This window comes from Serpula lacrymans (assembly GCF_000218685.1).
Source record: "Serpula lacrymans var. lacrymans S7.9 unplaced genomic scaffold SERLAscaffold_6, whole genome shotgun sequence".
Lineage (NCBI taxonomy): Eukaryota > Fungi > Basidiomycota > Agaricomycetes > Boletales > Serpulaceae > Serpula > Serpula lacrymans.
In genome coordinates this window covers 1,382,153-1,401,709 of record NW_006763295.1, presented here as the reverse complement: position 1 = coordinate 1,401,709, position 19,557 = coordinate 1,382,153, and the positions used below count along the sequence as shown (strand labels likewise).

The 19,557-nt window shown below is 46.3% G+C and overlaps 11 protein-coding genes across 11 annotated transcripts; 5 read left to right on the top strand and 6 right to left on the bottom strand.

Moving 5' to 3' along the window:
* Positions 1–24: 24 nt before the first annotated feature.
* On the bottom strand, positions 25–601 carry SERLADRAFT_437291 (uncharacterized protein; the record flags this gene model as incomplete). Its single annotated transcript, XM_007317626.1, has 1 exon — positions 25–601. A coding segment is annotated over one exon (577 nt), but the record flags the coding sequence as incomplete, so codon positions are not given.
* Positions 602–885: 284 nt separating this feature from the next.
* Positions 886–1,270, bottom strand: SERLADRAFT_437290 (uncharacterized protein; the record flags this gene model as incomplete). Its single annotated transcript, XM_007317625.1, has 2 exons — positions 886–961; positions 1,026–1,270. 2 exons carry the CDS (start codon positions 1,268–1,270, stop codon positions 886–888), a joined length of 321 nt encoding a protein of 106 aa, XP_007317687.1.
* A 2,164-nt stretch (positions 1,271–3,434) lies between these two features.
* SERLADRAFT_387707 (uncharacterized protein) lies at positions 3,435–4,662 on the top strand (the record flags this gene model as incomplete). Its single annotated transcript, XM_007317624.1, has 3 exons — positions 3,435–3,684; positions 3,747–4,339; positions 4,395–4,662. One exon carries the CDS (start codon positions 4,071–4,073, stop codon positions 4,257–4,259), a length of 189 nt encoding a protein of 62 aa, XP_007317686.1.
* A 133-nt stretch (positions 4,663–4,795) lies between these two features.
* On the bottom strand, positions 4,796–6,296 carry SERLADRAFT_465909 (uncharacterized protein; the record flags this gene model as incomplete). Its single annotated transcript, XM_007317623.1, has 5 exons — positions 4,796–5,038; positions 5,062–5,233; positions 5,283–5,685; positions 5,734–6,014; positions 6,067–6,296. The coding sequence occupies 4 exons, from the start codon at positions 6,252–6,254 to the stop codon at positions 5,077–5,079; spliced, it is 1,029 nt and encodes a 342-aa protein (XP_007317685.1).
* A 1,132-nt stretch (positions 6,297–7,428) lies between these two features.
* On the top strand, positions 7,429–9,519 carry SERLADRAFT_465902 (uncharacterized protein; the record flags this gene model as incomplete). Its single annotated transcript, XM_007317622.1, has 6 exons — positions 7,429–7,567; positions 7,627–7,966; positions 8,017–8,092; positions 8,273–8,538; positions 8,589–9,048; positions 9,109–9,519. The coding sequence occupies 5 exons, from the start codon at positions 7,459–7,461 to the stop codon at positions 8,740–8,742; spliced, it is 945 nt and encodes a 314-aa protein (XP_007317684.1).
* Positions 9,506–10,091, bottom strand: SERLADRAFT_387694 (uncharacterized protein; the record flags this gene model as incomplete). The annotated part of the gene is made up of 3 exons (XM_007317621.1): positions 9,506–9,689; positions 9,743–9,856; positions 9,911–10,091. Coding segments are annotated over 3 exons (328 nt in total), but the record flags the coding sequence as incomplete, so codon positions are not given.
* A 237-nt stretch (positions 10,092–10,328) lies between these two features.
* On the top strand, positions 10,329–13,568 carry SERLADRAFT_465891 (uncharacterized protein; the record flags this gene model as incomplete). The annotated part of the gene is made up of 20 exons (XM_007317620.1): positions 10,329–10,401; positions 10,454–10,519; positions 10,572–10,588; positions 10,645–10,728; positions 10,788–10,826; positions 10,875–10,895; positions 10,950–10,986; positions 11,039–11,110; positions 11,176–11,365; positions 11,425–11,475; positions 11,525–11,659; positions 11,715–11,837; positions 11,893–12,055; positions 12,106–12,174; positions 12,228–12,346; positions 12,409–12,858; positions 12,916–12,997; positions 13,058–13,236; positions 13,289–13,380; positions 13,432–13,568. 16 exons carry the CDS (start codon positions 10,377–10,379, stop codon positions 12,611–12,613), a joined length of 1,416 nt encoding a protein of 471 aa, XP_007317682.1.
* A 371-nt stretch (positions 13,569–13,939) lies between these two features.
* On the top strand, positions 13,940–14,563 carry SERLADRAFT_465890 (uncharacterized protein; the record flags this gene model as incomplete). The annotated part of the gene is made up of 1 exon (XM_007317619.1): positions 13,940–14,563. The coding sequence occupies one exon, from the start codon at positions 14,031–14,033 to the stop codon at positions 14,253–14,255; it is 225 nt and encodes a 74-aa protein (XP_007317681.1).
* Positions 14,564–15,976: 1,413 nt separating this feature from the next.
* On the bottom strand, positions 15,977–16,508 carry SERLADRAFT_465889 (uncharacterized protein; the record flags this gene model as incomplete). The annotated part of the gene is made up of 1 exon (XM_007317618.1): positions 15,977–16,508. The coding sequence occupies one exon, from the start codon at positions 16,332–16,334 to the stop codon at positions 16,134–16,136; it is 201 nt and encodes a 66-aa protein (XP_007317680.1).
* Positions 16,509–17,095: 587 nt separating this feature from the next.
* SERLADRAFT_465888 (uncharacterized protein) lies at positions 17,096–17,522 on the top strand (the record flags this gene model as incomplete). The annotated part of the gene is made up of 1 exon (XM_007317617.1): positions 17,096–17,522. The coding sequence occupies one exon, from the start codon at positions 17,165–17,167 to the stop codon at positions 17,339–17,341; it is 177 nt and encodes a 58-aa protein (XP_007317679.1).
* Positions 17,523–18,778: 1,256 nt separating this feature from the next.
* SERLADRAFT_437284 (uncharacterized protein) lies at positions 18,779–19,541 on the bottom strand (the record flags this gene model as incomplete). The annotated part of the gene is made up of 2 exons (XM_007317616.1): positions 18,779–19,456; positions 19,533–19,541. 2 exons carry the CDS (start codon positions 19,539–19,541, stop codon positions 18,779–18,781), a joined length of 687 nt encoding a protein of 228 aa, XP_007317678.1.
* Between the last annotated feature and the right edge of the window lie 16 nt (positions 19,542–19,557).

The following is a 19,557-nucleotide window of genomic DNA, read 5'->3' as shown; positions in this document are numbered from 1 at the left end:
TCTTGTGAGCGAACCACTCAAAACTTTCGTAAGTGGATTTCAGGTTTTCTCCTCGCATCCTCTTTTCTATCTTCGTCTCCATCCACTCTGTTCTGAAGGCAGCCGCTGCTCCTCCCGTCATAAAAGAAAGCACATAGGCGATCTTTCTCTTGTCATCCGCGAAATACTCCTCATCATCCTCGTAGTTTAGCATTAAGGCTTCGCGGAAAGCCTTGTACTTCTTTCGGTCTCCATCGAAGTTCTCAGGCTTCTGGAGTGCCGTTCTCGTTCTGTCTACGCGTCTCGGCTGCGTACTGGGTGGTGTGGGTGCGGATGCGGCGGGAGCGGACGTAGAAGAATTCGACGTAGCTAACCTCAACTTGGCTAGCAATTCTTCTACTTCTTCTTTCGCCTCTTTCAGCTGCGTTTTGTAAAGGTCGTGGAGCCGTCTCTGCTCCTGTTCTATTCTGGTCCGAACGTACTGTTCCAGTCCAGCTTCCCTCGATGTTGGTGCTTGTGGTTCCAAAGGTGGGAGTGCACCTGACAATTCTCCCATTCCTATCTCTGGTGTGTCCGGCTCTTCGCGCGGACCTCGCCACTCTCCGTACGCTTCTGTTGTCATTGTCTGGATAGGGGGTGTGGTATCGGGTTCTGATTGGTTCTATTTCTGGGAATGTGAAGTAAATTTCCCAAGCTAATCTGTTCTCAGAGTGAAAGTGTTCTTCTGCTAGCCACTCTTCGAATTTCCCAGGTTGCATACAAAAGAGTTTCCCGATGATAAGTCGGATCAACACTTTCTAATGTAAGATCAACCGGTCTATCTGTTTCCTTCTTTAGTCAAGCGGTTCCTCTTCTATCCCGCACTGACTGTGTACGTAACTAATTCTAACTTGATATATCGGTGTTCTAAAGTATAGTAACTGAGGTCCAGACGGTTGTCTCAGTGATACCCAGCGAATAACCGCGTGCAGGTCTTTTCCAACTGGCGGACTCAAGTGAGCGGCCTGGTCAGAAGGGTAAAGAAGCTCTTCTAAACTAAGTAATACCTATCGGGCTCCACGCCGTCAAGGGTTCTAGCTAAAGGGTTGGAAGGGGGAGTGAGGGGGATATCGACAAACGACTCTGTGGGTGAGACGTTGGCAGGAAAAAATGAAGCAATGGTAGATGGTCGGGTGATAGGTGTGATGATGGTTGGTTTAGTGATATAGACGTAGAGTTTGGCAATGCCAAAGAGTATGATTGCGATGAGAGGGAATAGGGTGATGATTAAGATAGCTGTGCTTTTGCTCATCAACAGGTGTCGTTCCTAGTTGTAGATTATGTAAAGACCCTAGCTGTTATGCCGGTAACCCGAGCAGCGTAGGACTTAAATCACACAACAAGTGTCTGACAAGCAAGTATAAGAGTAAATCTACAACTGGGGTATGTACATGGATATCGTGCTAGTTATATAGAAGAAGGCATGAGGCTACGGTGAGGTATGACGTAGCGTATTGGTAAGTAACATGTGTAATGCGTGAGGCTGATTGGTAATGAGTATTACTAATGTGTCACGTGATTACTAGATTAGATAAGATCAAAGAGAGATTAGATTAGGTGAGATTATAGTCTCTATCTCACGATTAGATAAAAAAGATGAGTCATGTGGATACGATCGTGACAAAGCTCCTCTCCAGTAACAACTCGGAGAATTCTTTCCTGACGTAGCTTTGAGATGATCCGGAGTTTCCATATCTGGAAATTGTTGGGTCCAGTGAGAACTGAACATGTGGATGTATTGTGTGCTGTGTTCATGGTTCTGAGGTTGCCATTTCAATGAGTATTATTTTCTGTGTAGCTCTTGCGCCACCAGGTCTCATAACCTAAGAAATCTAAGTGAAACTCAGCCACTGCCTAAGAGGCTATAGAAACAACTTTATTAATTTACCTAAGTGAAACTACAATAGATGTTAGTTTAAGGTGATCTCTAATAAATGTAATGTAATGTACCTCAGCCGCTTGACAAAACCGGATAAACCCGGTCTCTGCTGAAGCAGCCATTGTTCTCCATGGAGCATAGCCACCACTCCATGGAGTCACCATTGTACTCCTAGGAGTCATTATACTGTAGTGAGTAGCACCTCCTACTATAAGTAGTAGGGGGTTTAGTATAGGAATACCTCAGTCGTTTCTATAGCCTCTTAGGCAGCAGCTGAGGTATGTTACATTACATTTATCATAGTGGTGCTTTTGCGCCAGTCCCCGACTTGCTTTAGGGAGTCAAATATATGATAAATCAAAATTTTCAATCACCAATGGACTGTATATATATTTGGCAATGACAAGACAATGGTAATGCTGTTTCCGCGAGACAATTGTACAATGCACGTACTTAGAAGACACAACCTCAGAAATTGCAACAACTGCACTCTGACCTGTTGTTTTGTGATGGGCAATGAAAGCATTTGCGTCCACCAAAAATGAACAGATAGGGATAATTTGCCATTAATTTTAGCTGGACAGCAAAGGCAGGTGGTTTGATGAACAGAGACAGCTTTTCAAGCCATGAACAGACATCATCAGATGTCATAAAAATTTTTGAATGGTATTCAGGATAATATATAGCATCATAATAATGAGGATAATCATTTATATCGTGAGGCACAAGCTCAGGAGGGCAATGCGCCTCGTCAAGAACACGCGGAACACGGCAAGGCAACTTCTCGAGGAACATCTGCCAGCCAAATATGTAGTAGGCACAGGATGGGAGGGGGACAAGGGACAGAGTTGAGGTTGATGAATAGAAAGGCGAAGACAAATATGAATGAAAGAATGAAGGATTGAAAGAACAACTTTTTATTTTACGTTACGTGAGATAATAAACTATACAGTATATATGCTGACAAAATTTCCCGGAAAAATGAAAGAAACCAGTCCCTGCATCCCTGCATATTATTTGGCATTGTTTACTTTTTGCACATCGAAATATAGACAGCAGGACGAATCAATGTGACAGAGACCCTCCCTTCCTTTCGGAAGAGTCGGGGATTAGAGATCACCTTAAACTAACATCTATTGTAGTTTCACTTAGGTAAATCATATAGTCGTTTCTATAGCCTCTTAGGCAGCAGCTGAGTTTCACTTAGAATTATTACCGCTGCCTAAGAGGCTATAGAAACAACTGAGGTATTTCTATACTAAACCCCCTGCTACTTATAGTCGGAGGTGCTACTTGCTACAGTATAATGACTCCTAGGAGAACAATGGTGACTCCATGGAGTGGTGGCTATGCTCCATGGAGAACAATGGCTGCTTTAGCAGAAACTGGGTTTATCCGGTTTTGTCAGCTATCACTACCACTTGAAGGAGAGAGGTACAGTACAAGACCTGTATAAATGAGTGTACAGTTTTCCAGACAGTTCACTATTCATTGATCAACTAATAAATAATATTGTAGTATTTCTAGGTAAGAGTTCACGACCAGTACCCAGAGCAGCAAAGGTAGAAACTCAAGCCGTGCTGTATGGTGTTATAGTGGTAAAGTCTTGGACTGAAACAGACTAGGTAAGACTACCGGCTCTGGATAATAGATACAGATGTGGTCAAAGAATACCGTACAAATAACAAAATCAAAGCATACTTTAAATAATTATTGTTGGCGCTCTACGTCCAACCTCTGTAACCGGTACATAATCCCACGCAAATGAAAATGACTTCTGGATGCGGCTGAGGAGAGAACAATCATATTTGAATGGAGTATCGATCGTTTACCGTCAGACCAGACTTACATGTATAGCGTGTTTTTGGAAAGAAAAAATATCACGCCGGTCATATCTTAACAGCATTGGCGTTTTGAGTTAGGACCACAACGGTCATAACGATCATCTTCACACGATGGTGCAAAACGCAAACCAGATGTACGCGTGCGCGAGTCCAAGAAACGGCGTGGATCCTCCTCTTCGTCAGCGTCATCGTCTTCCTCTGATTCTATGAGACCGGTACAATCGAGTAGTCCTCCACAACATTCTGAACCAAAACTAGGGGTTGGGCTTGGAGTGGAACTATCCATGGGAACTTGCATGTGATGACTACTGGTATCGACGTGGCTCTGCATGGATGATATTTGGCTGTCACTAGTGCGCGATGTTTTGAACGAGCATGTGGATGTAATGTGTGGGGGCGTCAACTCGGGTGAAGGGAATGAAGCAGGACGAAGACCCGACAAACTTGGAGGAATAATGGATGGACGTAGTGAAGAAGATTGTCTCAATGGAGGCTCGTGCGAAGAGGAAGGCAGTTGATTCGTTGTTATTTTTTGAAAACGCGTTATAGATGCTGAAGCAGCAGTGAGATGTCGCAGAAGGTCTGCAGATACCTGTACCTGAATATGTGATCTGTGAAGCAGGTTAGATAACCACGAGGTATGTGAAGCATACCATTTCATGCGAGAGAGTCCCAGGACCCGACGCCCTTGCGAGCTCTAATTCTTTCCTCAGCTGCACGTTCTCGTCCTCTGCCTTTCGACATCGCTCCTCCAATTCACTGACGTACTGTGCCTTGCGAGCGCGGTAATCTCTTTGTTGGGTCAAAGCACGAGATGCAGGGATGGACAAGTCCTTTTTCCGACCTCTTACCATGGCCAATGAAATGCTCTCCAATAGATGAGAAGAAAGAGGCGAGTTGACGTTGTAGAGAATGTGCACTGGCACCCCTGGGCCATTGCTGTCTTGGTGGATTCAATTGCGGAGCTATGCGGTAACCCAGCTTTGGACAGATCGCAGTCTGGAATTCTCACGATTTGTCGATCTCCGCCTCACGTGCACGATGCAGGGCTGAGAACCAGGATTTCATTGATCGCGACGTCATTACGAAATGCACATGGAATGCATGTTTACATACCTCCTGGAGGGTCAGTACTATTATCACGCTTCGATATTTGTTCGCGTTCATCATCTATTAGCACGCCACTAGACCCATATATCTAAGTACTTCTCTTCGGCTGGTATCCCCATACCCTTTCGAACAGCATGTCAACGAGAACTCGGGGACCTGGTGTCCTAACCACGCATGCAATGCCGGGCTTCACCGGAATTATACTTAGATCTTCGACGTCAACTGCTATTTGTGCAGGAATAGTAGTTGACTCGAATCTATCGTGTTCAACTTGCTGTTTTTCGAGCTCCTTTTGCATACGAGCGCGGTTAGCTCTGGTGCATAGGCTGCCCGTTCATCTCTCCTATCTATAACCAACATTCCGCGGGTTCTTTCCCCGATCCTGAAAAAGCGATGATTAGATGACGAATGGCCTATGCTTTGATGCTCACTTCTCGACTTCAAAATGTCTTAGCATAGTTTTCCATCTATCGCTCATTTTCGGCAAACCGCCGTCATCTTCTATTTCAACGGGTGGATTTTCGATGGCACACCACACCGCTACGATATCATGCAACTCCATAACATCCTTCCCATAAAACGCCATGACTTCGCGGGTCTTCTCGAAAAATGAACTGGTGAAATGACAGATAGGGGTTTTCATGGCGGCTATCGATGGACTGGCGGTTGATTCGAAATGTGGGTCTATTTTTTCTTTGTAGCTCGGGAAAGGAAGGTCGTGAACAGTGGTGATGTCCAGTGGTAAAAGGATAAATCTGTCTAATGGGATACCCTGATTAGGATCCGATGGTACAAGGACTTCTTCAACTGCATAAGGATCGGCGTAAAAATTGACTGACGGACATTGAGCGAGTACAGCGAGTACAGCAGGTAAAAACTCACATTCAGCTACCGGACTCATGTTTCCAGGAACATCTAATGCACCACCCATACAAACTACCCGTCCTATCCTGTCCCTCACAGCCTGACCGTTGGCACGTATCAGCTGTGCCAGATTGGTAAGAGGACCCAGCGCAATATAAGTGATGCTCCTTGCTGGTCGATCCTGTATCAACTCAAGAGATAGTTGGACACCAGATTTTTCTGTGACTTGGATCCCCCGGCGGATTTTAGGATCCACATCTAGTTCAGGATGCCTACTGGAGATATCACCCAGGCCATCTCTGTATATATGTGACTAAAAAGTAGTAGATGGGGGAACCTAATTTGATGCACCTTCCATGAAAGTATTTTGCGTAGTGGCGTGTACCTTCTACCGGTCCACTTGCCCCAAAGGCTAAGGTCGGCCCTGCGGTGGGATCGAAGTTTGGAAACCGCGCTTTGTCCTCGGGGTGAAGCTCAAGGTGGCGGTCAATTGTTTGATAAAGCTTCAATATATTAACACTGATCAATCCAGTTTGCATGAGATCATCGAATGAACTAGAGATTGTGAAACACTTCACTATGAAGAGTCAATATCCGTGTTTCCTATTTGAAACAGTTCGCATTTTAGCGCACGTGGGATCTACTATGAGTACACACCGAAGGTGAGAATGATCGCCAGGATCTCCAGCTCTGGTGAAGCGAGGGCGAGCAAGCTGTTCGGGAATCGATGACCATCACAGCATAAGCGCTATCGCTATCAGTAAATCAATGAAAGTCAACGCACATCGCCAATACGTCATCTACCCCTGGATCCGTGTCAACTGAATAAAAAACAAATCACGTTTACATGAAGTGTCTCGTGCCCCACCTATAAACCACTCACTTATTACTGGGATTCTCTCCTTGACAGACATCTTCAACTAGGTGGTCCGAGAGTTATAGTCGTGGGAAATGATAGCAATCCAAAATCGAGTACCATCATGGTGAAAAATTGAACATCGAGCTAAAAACTCATTCACATCTGTCTCACAATCAAAGCATGTTATAAAACAAATAGTTGTTCAAGTATAAAAATGACTTATACAATGACAACGTAAGTTACATTGTAACAAATTATAATGCAACGAAAGACACATGTTAGTCTTCAATACAACTTACTGGTAAACCTTGAGAGGCACCCAACAACACATATTTCACAGGGCATGACAACTACAGCATGGACATAACGATGTCCGCGGCTACCAATAACCCTTCTAGAGCGTTGATACTGATACGAACGAAGATGCGCCGAGAGTGAATAGCATATTAGACACGCAGAAGGGAAAACACCTGAAAAGAGTGAAAGGTTCAGTAACAAGTCAATAACAGATATGTTATTAAATCGGTCAATCAGAGATCTTGGTGGAAAATTAGTCTCATCGGGCGAGCCCTCTGAAGTAGCAAATATAACAGAATAACATCATATTGAAAGTAACATAAAAACTGAGTTATGAATTAAAGCACTAACCATCCGTAATTCCCGACGCTCTTGTAAGTCTTCTATGTCGAATGTCGTGTTGTACTAAGCCAGGGGAGATACCAGACTGAAGGCCAACCTCTCAAAAATATACAGAGGGGGCTTATATATGCGACATATCGGCAGGTTCCGTGGAAATATATAGTGGAGTCACAGTGGCTGTCACGTCACTTCTCAGTATCACTGTCGATACGCCTGTACCACCGACGTCCAGATACTTTTTAACAATGGCCGAATCGTTGCGTTTCTTAGGTTCCTTACCCGGACACAAAGGATGGGTCACTGCAATTGCGACGTCGTCAGAGAACCCTGACATGATTTTGACGGCCTCTCGAGGTACTTGTGAACTTGCATCGCATTTCTTCAATTCTAATTACTGGTGATTTCTCGATCAGACAAAACTATCATTGTCTGGCAATTGACCCGCGACGAGGAAACCTACGGATATCCAAAACGTATATTGCACGGACACAACCACTTTGTTTCCGATATTGTAATCTCCTCTGACGGCCAGTTCGCACTCTCCTCGTCCTGGGATCACACACTTCGTCTTTGGGACCTTAACACTGGACAGACCACTCGTCGTTTCGTCGGCCACACTTCCGATGTCCTATCTGTCAGCTTCAGCGCTGACAACAGACAGATCGTGTCTGGATCGCGCGACAGGACGATCAAACTCTGGAACACTTTGGGTGAATGTAAATATGACATCAAAGATGATTGTCACTCTGAGTGGTATGTTCGCGTGATCGGTCTAACGTCCTGAGTTCTAAGGCATTTTATAGGGTATCATGCGTACGATTCAGCCCTAACGTCATGAACCCCGTTATTGTGTCTTGTGGATGGGACAAGGTCGTGAAGGTCAGTCGCAGAGTTGATTTTTAGCTCGTCTTGCCGAATCATCATATATGTTGTCACCTATGAGTACAAAGTACTTCAGAAGGAACATGACCGATGTGATCCTTTTCGACAACAAAATCTCTTATACTCTTATTTCCTTCTCAAATCTTCTCGTTTCGGGGAACTAACGCTATTTCGAAGGTCTGGGAACTTTCGAAGTTCAAATTGAAGACTAACCACTACGGCCACACTGGTTACATTAACACCATATCTGTCTCTCCTGATGGTTCCCTAGCCGCATCTGGTGGTAAGGACGGTATCACCATGCTTTGGGACCTCAACGAGGGCAAGCACCTGTACTCGCTTGAAGCTGGCGATGTCGTCAACGCTCTCGTATTCTCTCCCAACCGCTACTGGCTTTGCGCTGCTACCGCTAACTGCGTCAAGATCTTCGACTTGGAGAGCAAGTGCGTAATTTTCTGGTTGATAAATGTTTTATCTCAAATTTGTCTTTTAGGTCGATTGTCGATGAGCTCAAGCCCAGCTTCGTTGATGTTGGCCCTAACTCGCGGGAGCCCGAGTGTGTGTCGATCGCGTGGTCGGCTGATGGTCAGACCCTGTTCGGTGGTTTCACTGACAACCTCGTTCGTGTCTGGACCGTTAGCTCGTAAAAATCTCTGCAAGAGAAATTGGTTGGGAGTTATGTGGCTCATCTTTATCGTAGTAGTGATCGTGCATCAAAAACTTCTTACACTCCAATCATATTGGACACGATTGAGATCAACACCTGTACATTGGAAAATCTTTGAGCACCGTGCTCAGGCTATGTAGTGTTCGAACTGGCTTCCTCCATATTTCTACGTCGTTCACTCCAATCCCAACGATCAAGCCCTCCGAAGTCAATTTCCATAACGCCTGAATAGAGGTTCACTTGGAGTTCACATATGTGTGTAACGCGGGCCCGCCAGCTATCTCCTCTAATAATGAAAAAACTGCGTTATGCAAGCGCCTAGTGATTAAGGCGATGAATTACTCACGTTGCTGTGCCATAGAAATGACCACTTTTGCTGACGAGTCGGACACACTGATCAGTGTTCGACTTTGAATCGTAAATCCAGATGGTTTTGCCATGGTAGATCTCTTGCCATCTATCGTGGTCTACGAGTCTGTTAGGAGGTTTGATGCGTTTGTCACCAGCGGGGAGTGGTGGGGCTGCTCGAACATCTACGTCGTTAAGAAGACGCAAGGCGCTCAAGTTCGAGATGTTGGCGAAGAGAGCCTGTTCTTGAGGTAGTGACGGATTGATGACGTGAAAAATCGGCGGAGAGTCTTCGCTATCTTCGTCACTTTCATCCATGAGCTCATCCTGCGCTTCAAGTGGCGAAGCTTGGTTATCTCCAGTTGGCCCGCCTTCTTTCATGTCTTCTTCGACGGCCGTTACTTCTGCGAATTCTTTTTCTCCATCCTGTAGCCGGTTATAGAAACTCGTCCAGGCATCTTCGTCTGAAAAGTCTGTACGCAGAACGATGCCGATCTCAGGTCTCTGAGTGGTGATTTCATCCAAAGGATCGTCGTCAATAGGAAGGTCTACCTTGGCGCTGGCTACCGCTTCGTTCTTCTAAACGGGTCTTAGCTGATGGGAGGATAAATCGTTGCCTGATGAGTGCATACAGACAGAGCCAGTTTCGCTTCAGCAGATAGACTCCAAAACTCTTCCGCAATTTTCAGATTCAGCCATCGACGGCCTTGACTTGGGTGCTGTGCCTTCACTACAGGGTATCGATCCTATGTACGCGACGTTCAAATATTCCTCGATATCAACAAAGGATATCTACTCACAATCGAATATAAACGTAGTGGAGATGCCGACATATCTGATTTTTGTGTAAACTTTGGTTGAGAGCTTATTCTGGAGGTTTCAGATAAGACGCCAAGTCTTACCGGTCCGAATCAAAAATATGTCTCTGTGTCGAGCGCTGGGGCAAAGGTTTATGGAAAGTGCACGGCACTTACTTGTATCAAAGAAGAAGTCGGGTGTCCGTTTGACAGGTATTCATGTGAGAGGCGGTCCGAGTTTGGAGGAAATGTGAGTTGTCAGTGATCATCAGATCAAATTTCCGACGCTTGTACACCACAGACATCCCTCACTTGATACGCTTCCGTAATGCGGAGGCATTCTTTTAGCAGGTGACATGTACAATGTAGGGATTTCATCTCCATTACAGGGCAATTTAAACATCCATGCTCTCACAAAGCTGGAGCGCCGTGAGCATTCCTCCTTCTTACCCACTGCATTCCTCAGAGAATGGCGCCCCCTCCTGGAACAACTGGTATGTATGAATCATCGTATGAAGCGAAATTACCACTCTAAACTGGTCCTAGGTGCTAACTTATCTAGGAAGAAATGGGCTTATTGCTTTGCTCTGGTGACGTCGCTGTTTTTTACTTGTGAGTCTCTTTACTTCTTGTTTCGTGATCGAGAACCTAATAATTCGAGAAGGGGGATTTGCATATGGGGTATGTGGCTTTTTTAAACCTAGTCATAGCTATTCATGTTCAGTTTATGTTTATAGCTTCTGGATGTACTCAACGCTCACTTCCAAACCGTATTCGGTATCAGTAAATTGCAAAGCACGATGCTGCAACTAGCATATTTTGTATGTGGTGACCGTTCATTCTGATCACCTGCATACAGAATTGCTCACAGTGATCATAGGGAGCTTATTTCGTCTGGGCGCCGTTCGCTGGTGTATTTGTGGGTGGACTCTTTGATAGTTTAGGGTATAACGCTAACGAGCTATAGATGAGGCGAATCGGTTATAAAGTAGGTCCATAATAGATGCCAGTTCGATCAGTGTTAATTTTGTTATTGTTTTAGAAAGGAATACACATTGGTCTCGGCCTATATTCCCTCGGTACGCAATTCGGATGACTTACCAGGTTGTTATTTGATCTCCGTGTTTTAAGGCGCAATATTCTTTTGGCCATGTGCTAAATACGAGACGTATGGTGGATTTGTTGGATGCACTTTCGTCATTGGTATGTGCCCCATTTTATCTTTTTAAGGGTTATATAGATTTCAGGCATTGACTTATAGATCATAGGTTGTGGTCTTTCTACTCTCGAAGTAGCGGCTAATTCCTACATATCTGTCCTTGGTACTCCACAATATGCAGCTGCAAGATTAAATTTTAGTCAAGGATTCCAAGGTGTTGCATCATTTGCTGGACCTCTAATTGCCGCTAGATGGTTCTTCACTGGAAAGAATGCGGACAGCCTCGGCACGGTACAATGGTCTGTGATAAATCATGAATAACTGAAACGATCGTAACTAATATTTATTTAATTTGCAGGGTGTATCTGGCTGTAGCGGGACTCGGAGTTGTTCTAAACATCCTTTTCTAGTAAGGCCAACCCCTATCTACTTGTTCTTTACTAATGTCTTAATCACAGCTTTTGTGATCTACCAGAAATCACGGAAGATGCACTAGAGGAGGAAATGGCGGCGGTAGGATTGAAAGAAGAACCGGAGTCCTTTTGGAGACAATACCGCTGTATTTTTGGCTTCGTCGCCCAAACCTCCTACACGTAAGTCTTTCTATGGTGGTTCACATTTCATCCAATTGCTGACTATTTATGGCAGTGGGGCGCAAGTTACAATCGCGTCGTTTGCTGTTTTCTTCCTTACTGAACAGGGAATCGGGATCTCTCAATCAAGAGCAAGTACATTGTTCTCCCTGTGTCAGATCACTTTTACGATCGGACGGTAAGATAATATTTATCGGATCGTTTCAAAATGCTTACCGTGACCGTTCAAACAGGTTTATAGGGGTGATTATTTTGAACTTTATCGATCCAGCTCTCCTCTTGTCTTTCTATGGGTTATGTTGCTCCGTGTTCTGTCTCTGTGTCTCTCAGCTACAAGGATATGCTGGAGTCGGTTGTCTCTTTGCGTTATTCTTCTTCGAGTCCATTTGCTACCCGGTCAGTTACGCTTCTCTATCCATTTTGCTATACTCAACTACCTACTGCAGTGTATCTTCACTCTTGGAACGAAGAATCTAGGAGTTCATACCAAGAGAGGTTCTGGTCTCATTGTTATGGTAGGTTCTCCTCCTGGTCAAGATAATCAGCTCTAGCTCATCAAACATTACAGGGTGTTGGTGGAGGCGCTTGGTACCCACCAGCCCAAGGTGGTCTGGCAGACATATCTAGCACTCGTCGATCATACCTAGTTCCCATGAGTGGTTACATAGCTATGACCATCTACGCCGTGTAAGTTGTGTTTATGAGACGATAAGATATTTCATACTAAAGGGCGAACCTAACATTTTCAGCGGTCTGGTGGTAGATCAAGCCATGAAAAATGGCTTCACGATACGCAATGTGGATGAATTGACGCAAAGACGGGCAGTCATATTGACTGCATTCCCTTCAACAATAAATGCAGACATATTAGTTATCAAGAATGACGACAACGAGACGCGGAGTAGTAACGAAAAGAAGGTGCCGAAGGAAGATCTTATTGAAGTCATTGCCTAGTGCTCCGTGAGACCAATCTGCATTTATTCCTAGAGAAAAGGGTACATCCTCTAGTAGACACTTGCCATCATGACCTATCATTTTGCCCAGTCCGCGGTATGATGTATCGTATCTGTATTATAGTTTAACAGAAAGCAACTTATGATGTTTTGCATGTCAAGCCAGTGAGTAGTAGACTTGTCTATCTGTGTCCTTTTAGGCGACTATACAGCAGAAGTGCGTGAACCAGCCAGACGGTCTACCACCTGTGTTGGGATAAGTCAGTCCCATTTGAAGAAACCTGTCTATCAGCCTCCCCATACCTGCCGAATGTAAGGCAATGATAATAAATTGCCAATAAATGGCAATTGTCTCAGGAATGTAAGAATCACAGGGAAGAAGTCACTATTATTGAACGTGTAAATAACCAGACGGAACCTAATTAAACTGCAGGTAGTTACTCACCCGAATAGGTTCAAGAAACCAAATGTCTCGACAACCATCCCGATAAATGGATACTTGAGGAACACGAGTAGAACACCTCCGATGAAACATGCAGTTCCGCGTAGTTTCTGTTTCCTTGCAAAGAAGTAGAAAGTCTTTTGTGGACCGATTATCAAGGTTAGACCTGAAATAAACAGCATCTGCACAAATTATTTCAGGTGCCAAATACGAAAGCAGATAGGGGGCTCTTACATTTCCCAGCGCTAAAAGGGCTGCATCGAAGAATAGCATGACACCCAAGAACATAAACAGCCCTCCGAAAGTCGTGAGGGCCACGCCAATTTCTGGAGACCGGGTGAGAAGGGGTCCTATGTGTACATGCCATAGTTACTTACTTTGCGTGTCAGACAACCACATCGTCGAAATTGCAAATAGTACTGATCTTCAAGATTCAATACAACAGTCCTTCAGGCAGCGAATAAGTGAATAGTGAGAATGTGCGTGTCAGTAGCGCTGGTGACGGCGTTGAGTCGCGTTTCACCCATACATCCGCGTGACCTGAGACTCCCAGTCACGCGAGTGACACCACTGACACGTATGTGTTTTCTTCGACGTCCAGGTCGCGGTTACACGTTTCATGGAGACTATCATTGAACTCCATTGACAGATTTATGCCCCTCAATCAGGGTTATAATGTCCAAGGTAGCCCACTAGCACAACAGAAACTTCGGATAGGAGCCGACTTTTATGCCTTGAAACCAAGCGTCTGCTGATGGCGCCCCCACAAACGCGTGTTTTGAGTTCTTGACACTTGCTCCATAAACAGCTGACACAGTCAACATAATATATCACAGTATCTCCTCTGTTTATATCCGCGAACCTCATGCTTGCTTGATTCTAGCGTTCAAGTTGAACGTTGAACATTCATGTCGCCCTCTTAGTCTGGTTAGTCCTGTACCGGTGTCCCCGAACGCCACAATCTTTTGGATGGACCATGTGCCACCATCAGCATCTACAGAAGGTCTCAGAAATATTCACCGTGATATTTTCGACCGATCCCGTAGTACCAACCACGGACATATTCGGAGAGCTCTGTTGCTTATCGGCTTATCTAGAGGATATCCAGCGCATGGAGTCTACAAGCTCCTATCTGCATTGGAGCGTGCCAAGCGCTCCGGGCCATGGATATTTACATGCTGATTCCCGGCATTGTGAATAGCTGATAATCAGATATTCAAGGGCTGGTGCCAGTGCTATTCGATCTGATATACGTTCTGCCATTGCGCTGCACACACGTCGTATCATCGTATCATTCCCCAAAAGTTCGCACCATTGTGGTACGTTGTGACGATGCAGTACGGCTTGTCACACATGGAATCAAGAAGCATACGGATTCATCAAGTTGGGGCCATGGTGCCTTTTAATTGCAACTGCATGGGATGCGACAACGTTGGTGATCATCGTTTGCTTACTTCGCGTTCTAGCCGATCGAACATCGTGACATGGTGAAGTATTTGGAAAGTCTGCTGTTGTAAGTATTATTTTCAGTCGTTGCATCTTCATGCGCTTAGTTTTCCATTTTTAATGAACTTTGGCCTACGTGGTGTTGACTTCGATTCAATGCCAGTCCGTCCAGTGCCGCCGTCGTAACGATACAGAATGATGCCATTAGCCTGAGTTACAGCGTGCTCGAGTCATACACAAGATCGCTTAGAACACGCAGCCTTCAACGCTTTTCAAACGACCACATGAACCCCTTACGAGAATTAAACTTTTATGCAGGGCAGAAAGGCCCATGCAAGCTTAGCGAGAAACACGCACAGCGTCGCGAAGGGCGTATGTGTAGTGCACCACGTCAAGCACGTATTCCAGCTTATTATAATATCACTTCCTTCCCCCCAAGAAATACACTGCCAGCCTCGCCGATCAAGCTTTTATGTACCAACGAATGATGCCCCTTGTGTAAGTAAGGGCCCATCCATCTCAACACATGTTCGGGCAGGAACAATCCGGTGAGAGAGTGGGCTAAAAACTGTCTTACTCCCCAAAGGATGCGACTACCGAACCGCATTGGAACATTGAATTGTATTCAGACATAGATAAGTTCCATGGGCGTCAGTGCTACTCCACGGCTCCGGGGAAATAACCCACACTTTTTGAGCGTACCTTGGCAGTCAGAATCTCATCGAATGTGGATGAACTTCCGTATTCGATCACAGACTAGCCAAGTTGGTCATATAAATCCCGTAGATGTTTATCTGGACAAAGAACTTTGTGAGTTAGAACCCACAGCAATATGAGAAACTGTTATCGGAGAGGGATAAGATCCCAAGCTACCTTGCGGTGTGAACCGTTCACTCAGGGCCTCTGTAGCAAAAAGGCTATATCGTCAAGTTGGGTTCATGGATACGATGACAGGGTGTAACTGTTGGGACCAACATGATCTTGGAAAATTCAGCGTGATGATCACGGGAACAACAAGTTTCGGCTGCGCGTTCTCAGAGTTGCTGAATTCGCAATTCGCTTTAGCTATCCATAGATTGAGGTATACGAGATAGGAAATAGTCACAGCGTATTTCCCAAAAGGCCGCTGTCAAGTTTGTCGTTTCTGCCTCGAGGTGATTTCTACGGCATCCTAATTTTCTTTCTTTCTTTCTAGAACACAAGAAATCAGAGACGGAGAACTTGGATATGTCATTGTTTGACAGATGGAGGCTGCCTCCACTTCCGTGATCATCGTTGCGCCGGGTACTAGTTGATATGTCTTGATGTCATTACTCGGGAAGAATCTAAATACAGTGATTCTTCACAACCATTGCTGCGCGTTTTGATTTATTGAGATGTTTTTTCCCAAGCCGCCGCTGCCATTGCAACGAACTTGAGAGAGGAGCGAAGATACTTTTGAGGCAGGATCGTCGGCGTTGTTGCGGTTTGGGATCTGGGGGGACCCGACGCTCCGATCCCAAGTTGGGCACATAGAAGAAGAAGCCCTTCGGACGGACAATGGGGCACGCGTGCATATGAGCGGGGATCGCCATCCTCGATATCAGTGTGAGTTCATGAAGATTTAGAAGTGGCATGTCCGTATAGCCTCATTTCAGCATTCAGTGATCATGAGGTCGTCCATGGAATACGTAGAAGTCGAGATGCCCTTCGTTGGATAGGGTGTGATCTTGGAGTGGAGGTGGGATGCGTTTCCTTGTCTAAAGCGGAGGGTCGAGAGGGCTAGAGCTGTGGAAGAAGCGTTCGAAGTTCGACATCGTGATACCGTTGCTGTTGTAGGCGCATCCCCCCACATGCTCCCAGAGCGTAACGCCTTCGACAACGAAGCCCTCTATACAAATTTGCAATGGCCCAGACGGATCTAGAAGACGTTTACACTTTTTTCTTCACAGATGGGAATAAGACGGGCATGTCTATCCGCAAACCCAGCCGCATCGCATCATAGAAGATCTCGCAAGAAGACGAGCAGATGGCGAAGCCTCCTCATCTGTTCATCTTGACAAATGTTTTGATGAAATGACTCAGATAACTATTATTATTTATCGTCAGCAGTGGCTGCGCTAGAAGATGGGCAGAATACGTCATGACGAGTCTGTGACGCTCGAGGTGACTGGAGCGCTGCGTCGTCGTAGTACGGCACGCCTGGGGGGATTGGACGATAGTGGTAGAAGCAGCGACAGAGCATACAGTACTCATAGCAGTACATAGCAATCCGTAACTGCTCATTGGACTAGGAATTCCCGAAACTTGCCAGCAGGATAAAGCGAGATGACATGAAATGCCAGAGAGATAAAGCCCGTCATTAAGACCAATTGTCAGCTTGGCCTGATCAGAAAATGTTGCGATTGGTTGGGCCTTACTGAGATACCGAGTGTTATGAGAGATCGTATACGTGAGCACTGATATAGGGTGTGTGTGCCATGATGGTGGCTCGGAGGCTCTGACACTGCTGACACTGCCATCATGATTCAATGTGACCAATGTTGGATAGATAGGAATAGGAGGAACTGCTGGGGTGAGGTTACTACTCGTAAACGAGACTTTTTATTATTATTATTTTTTACCCACATTTCGCAAGAGTGCCCATCAAGGCCGGGCAGTGCCAAGCGTGAATGGATTCGTTAAATGACCACTTCACCTTTCAAACTCAATCAGCTGCAGTGTTTCGAAGGGGATCTGGGAAAGTTGGGACCGGGGCCTTGCATGCATGCCAGTGCGAGTGTGCATGTGGAATTTGATGTGGGAGGAAACGACTGCGACTGCGACGACGATCCAAGGAAAAAAGCAACATCACAAACATGATCCGCGAGTCTGAAACTTGGGGATTGGACGATACGTTTTAACGTACCAGCCTAAGCAAGGTCTATGACACGTCGCGATATTAATATTTAGGTGGCGATTGATGGGGATGGAATAGAGGTGATAAAAAGACCGGGAATGTGGGTCATGAGGGTCATGGGGGTAATAACGCGTCTCCTGAGAGTCGCAGGAGAGGGCGATAGGGGGTATGGCATACTTACGTATGGTGAGCTGCAGCAGGCAGCGCGCAGCGCTAGCGTGGACGGTTAACACACAAAATAATCGATCCCTCGCCGTGGCCACGACGCATTGGCACAGACATACAGGCATATCACATATCATGTACAATACAACACCTTATCAGAAGACTGAAAGACAAACGAGGCTGTGAAAATCACTTTTTAATGTTATTGGTCATAATGAACAGTTTATGAGATACGCACCAGTACCTTTGGGCTCTATGACAGCCATCGCAGCTGGAATTCGAAGTGTTTGTATATTTATAAACTTGAGCAGGTTAGGCTTTCGAAAAGCATCGAAAAAACGCGACAAACTTCCACGTTTGAGATAGCTATCATCGATCGAGACAATTCGGAGCCTAAGCGCGAAGCGTGAAGTTTGAAGTGCGACTATCAAATAATGTCAATGTCAATGTCAATATTATCTCTCTCGATCTCCGAATTTATGGTGGTGGAGTGCAAAACGGGTTAAGCCCATGCCAGTGATGTCGGACCGGAGAGCGGCCGAGCCGAGCCCGTAAAACTGGCGAAGATGTGACCTATTCAGTGACATCGTGTGACAATTTTTTATTCCTTGTGACTGTGATTGTGAAGATAAGGCAAGAACTTTGGCCGTGCACAGCACGAATGATCGCGAACACAAAACTGATCGTACGCTATGATACATATCATTTATATTTCACAAAGAGGGGCCAAGTTATCTGCACTACGTGTGCCTGCATTCTACACGAAAGAACTCGGAAGAACGAGCGTCTCCAACATCACGGGTCAAATTATGTACAACTGACTGCCATTCGTACCATCGTCATCTCCACAAAACATGCTACTATGTATCGCACAAAAAAAGAAAAAGAAAAACACTGGAGAGGGGGGAAAAGGCGTGATCATGATTGGAAAACGTCAGAGGGGGTACGGGTATAGATGAGTCGTGAAAAAGAACTTGAGGGTGTGTAGATAGGAGGGAACATACATACAGTGAGCGAGTGACCGATGTCCGTACCGGTTCGTTAGTCCGGTATCGCGTTATCACGTTGAGGTAACAAAAAGGAAAGGAAAGGAAGGGAAGTAAGAACGAGGCTTGCAATAACGTACACCACCCACCCCAACTCAACACCTAAAATAAGTAAAATAAAGAAAATAAAGAAAATAAAGAAAACCACCGTTCCCATTCCCATTCCCAACTCAACCCCCCTGCCGCCCCTCACCGCCTCTGCGGCTTCGCCGCAAACACCCTCCCAAACGACTCCTTCAACGGACTCCTATACGTCAAAATCGACACATGCGCACTCAAATACGGACTCGGCAACAACGGATGCACCACCTCCAGATTCGCCCCTCCCTGCGCCGGGAAGCGCGACACGTACTGCGGCGTCGACGGACGCGTCGAGGGCAGCTGCGCCAGCGAGGAGAGGGCAGCCATGGAGGAAGAGGAGATCGTGGATAGCGTGCGGGTGCGGTCTTTCGAGCCCTGCAGGTGGGAGTGCGCGTGCGGGTAGGAGGGGTAGTGCGCGGTGGAGGATTGGGAGGGGAGCGTGGAGACGGAGCGGGTGGAGGACACGGAAGTGCGACGGCCGGGAGCTTGGTGGACTTGTCCTGCGCGGCGGTCATCAAGCGCCGTACTGATGCTCGACGGACTGGTAGACAACCCCACCACTCCCCCGCCGCCGGCGTGGATAGAACGCGTGGGGGAGGTGGACACGCCAGAGGTGATGGTGAGCGGCGCGAGGGGGGTCGGGCCGAAGGATTGGCCGCGGATGAGGGGGTGCGGGCGGAGGGGCACCGCCGAGTCCCCGCCGCGCGAGAGGGAGTGCGTCGACGGCGGCCGGGTGCGCGCGTGCCCGTGCCCGTTGGCGAGGGGGTGTGGTGCGTGGTGGGTGCGCTGCACGGGCGACGTCGTCTCGGAGCGCGTCTCGAGCGGGGAGGCGAGGTGGGGGTGGAAGAGCTGTCTACCCTACTGCCGTCATTGAATTATGACTGTCT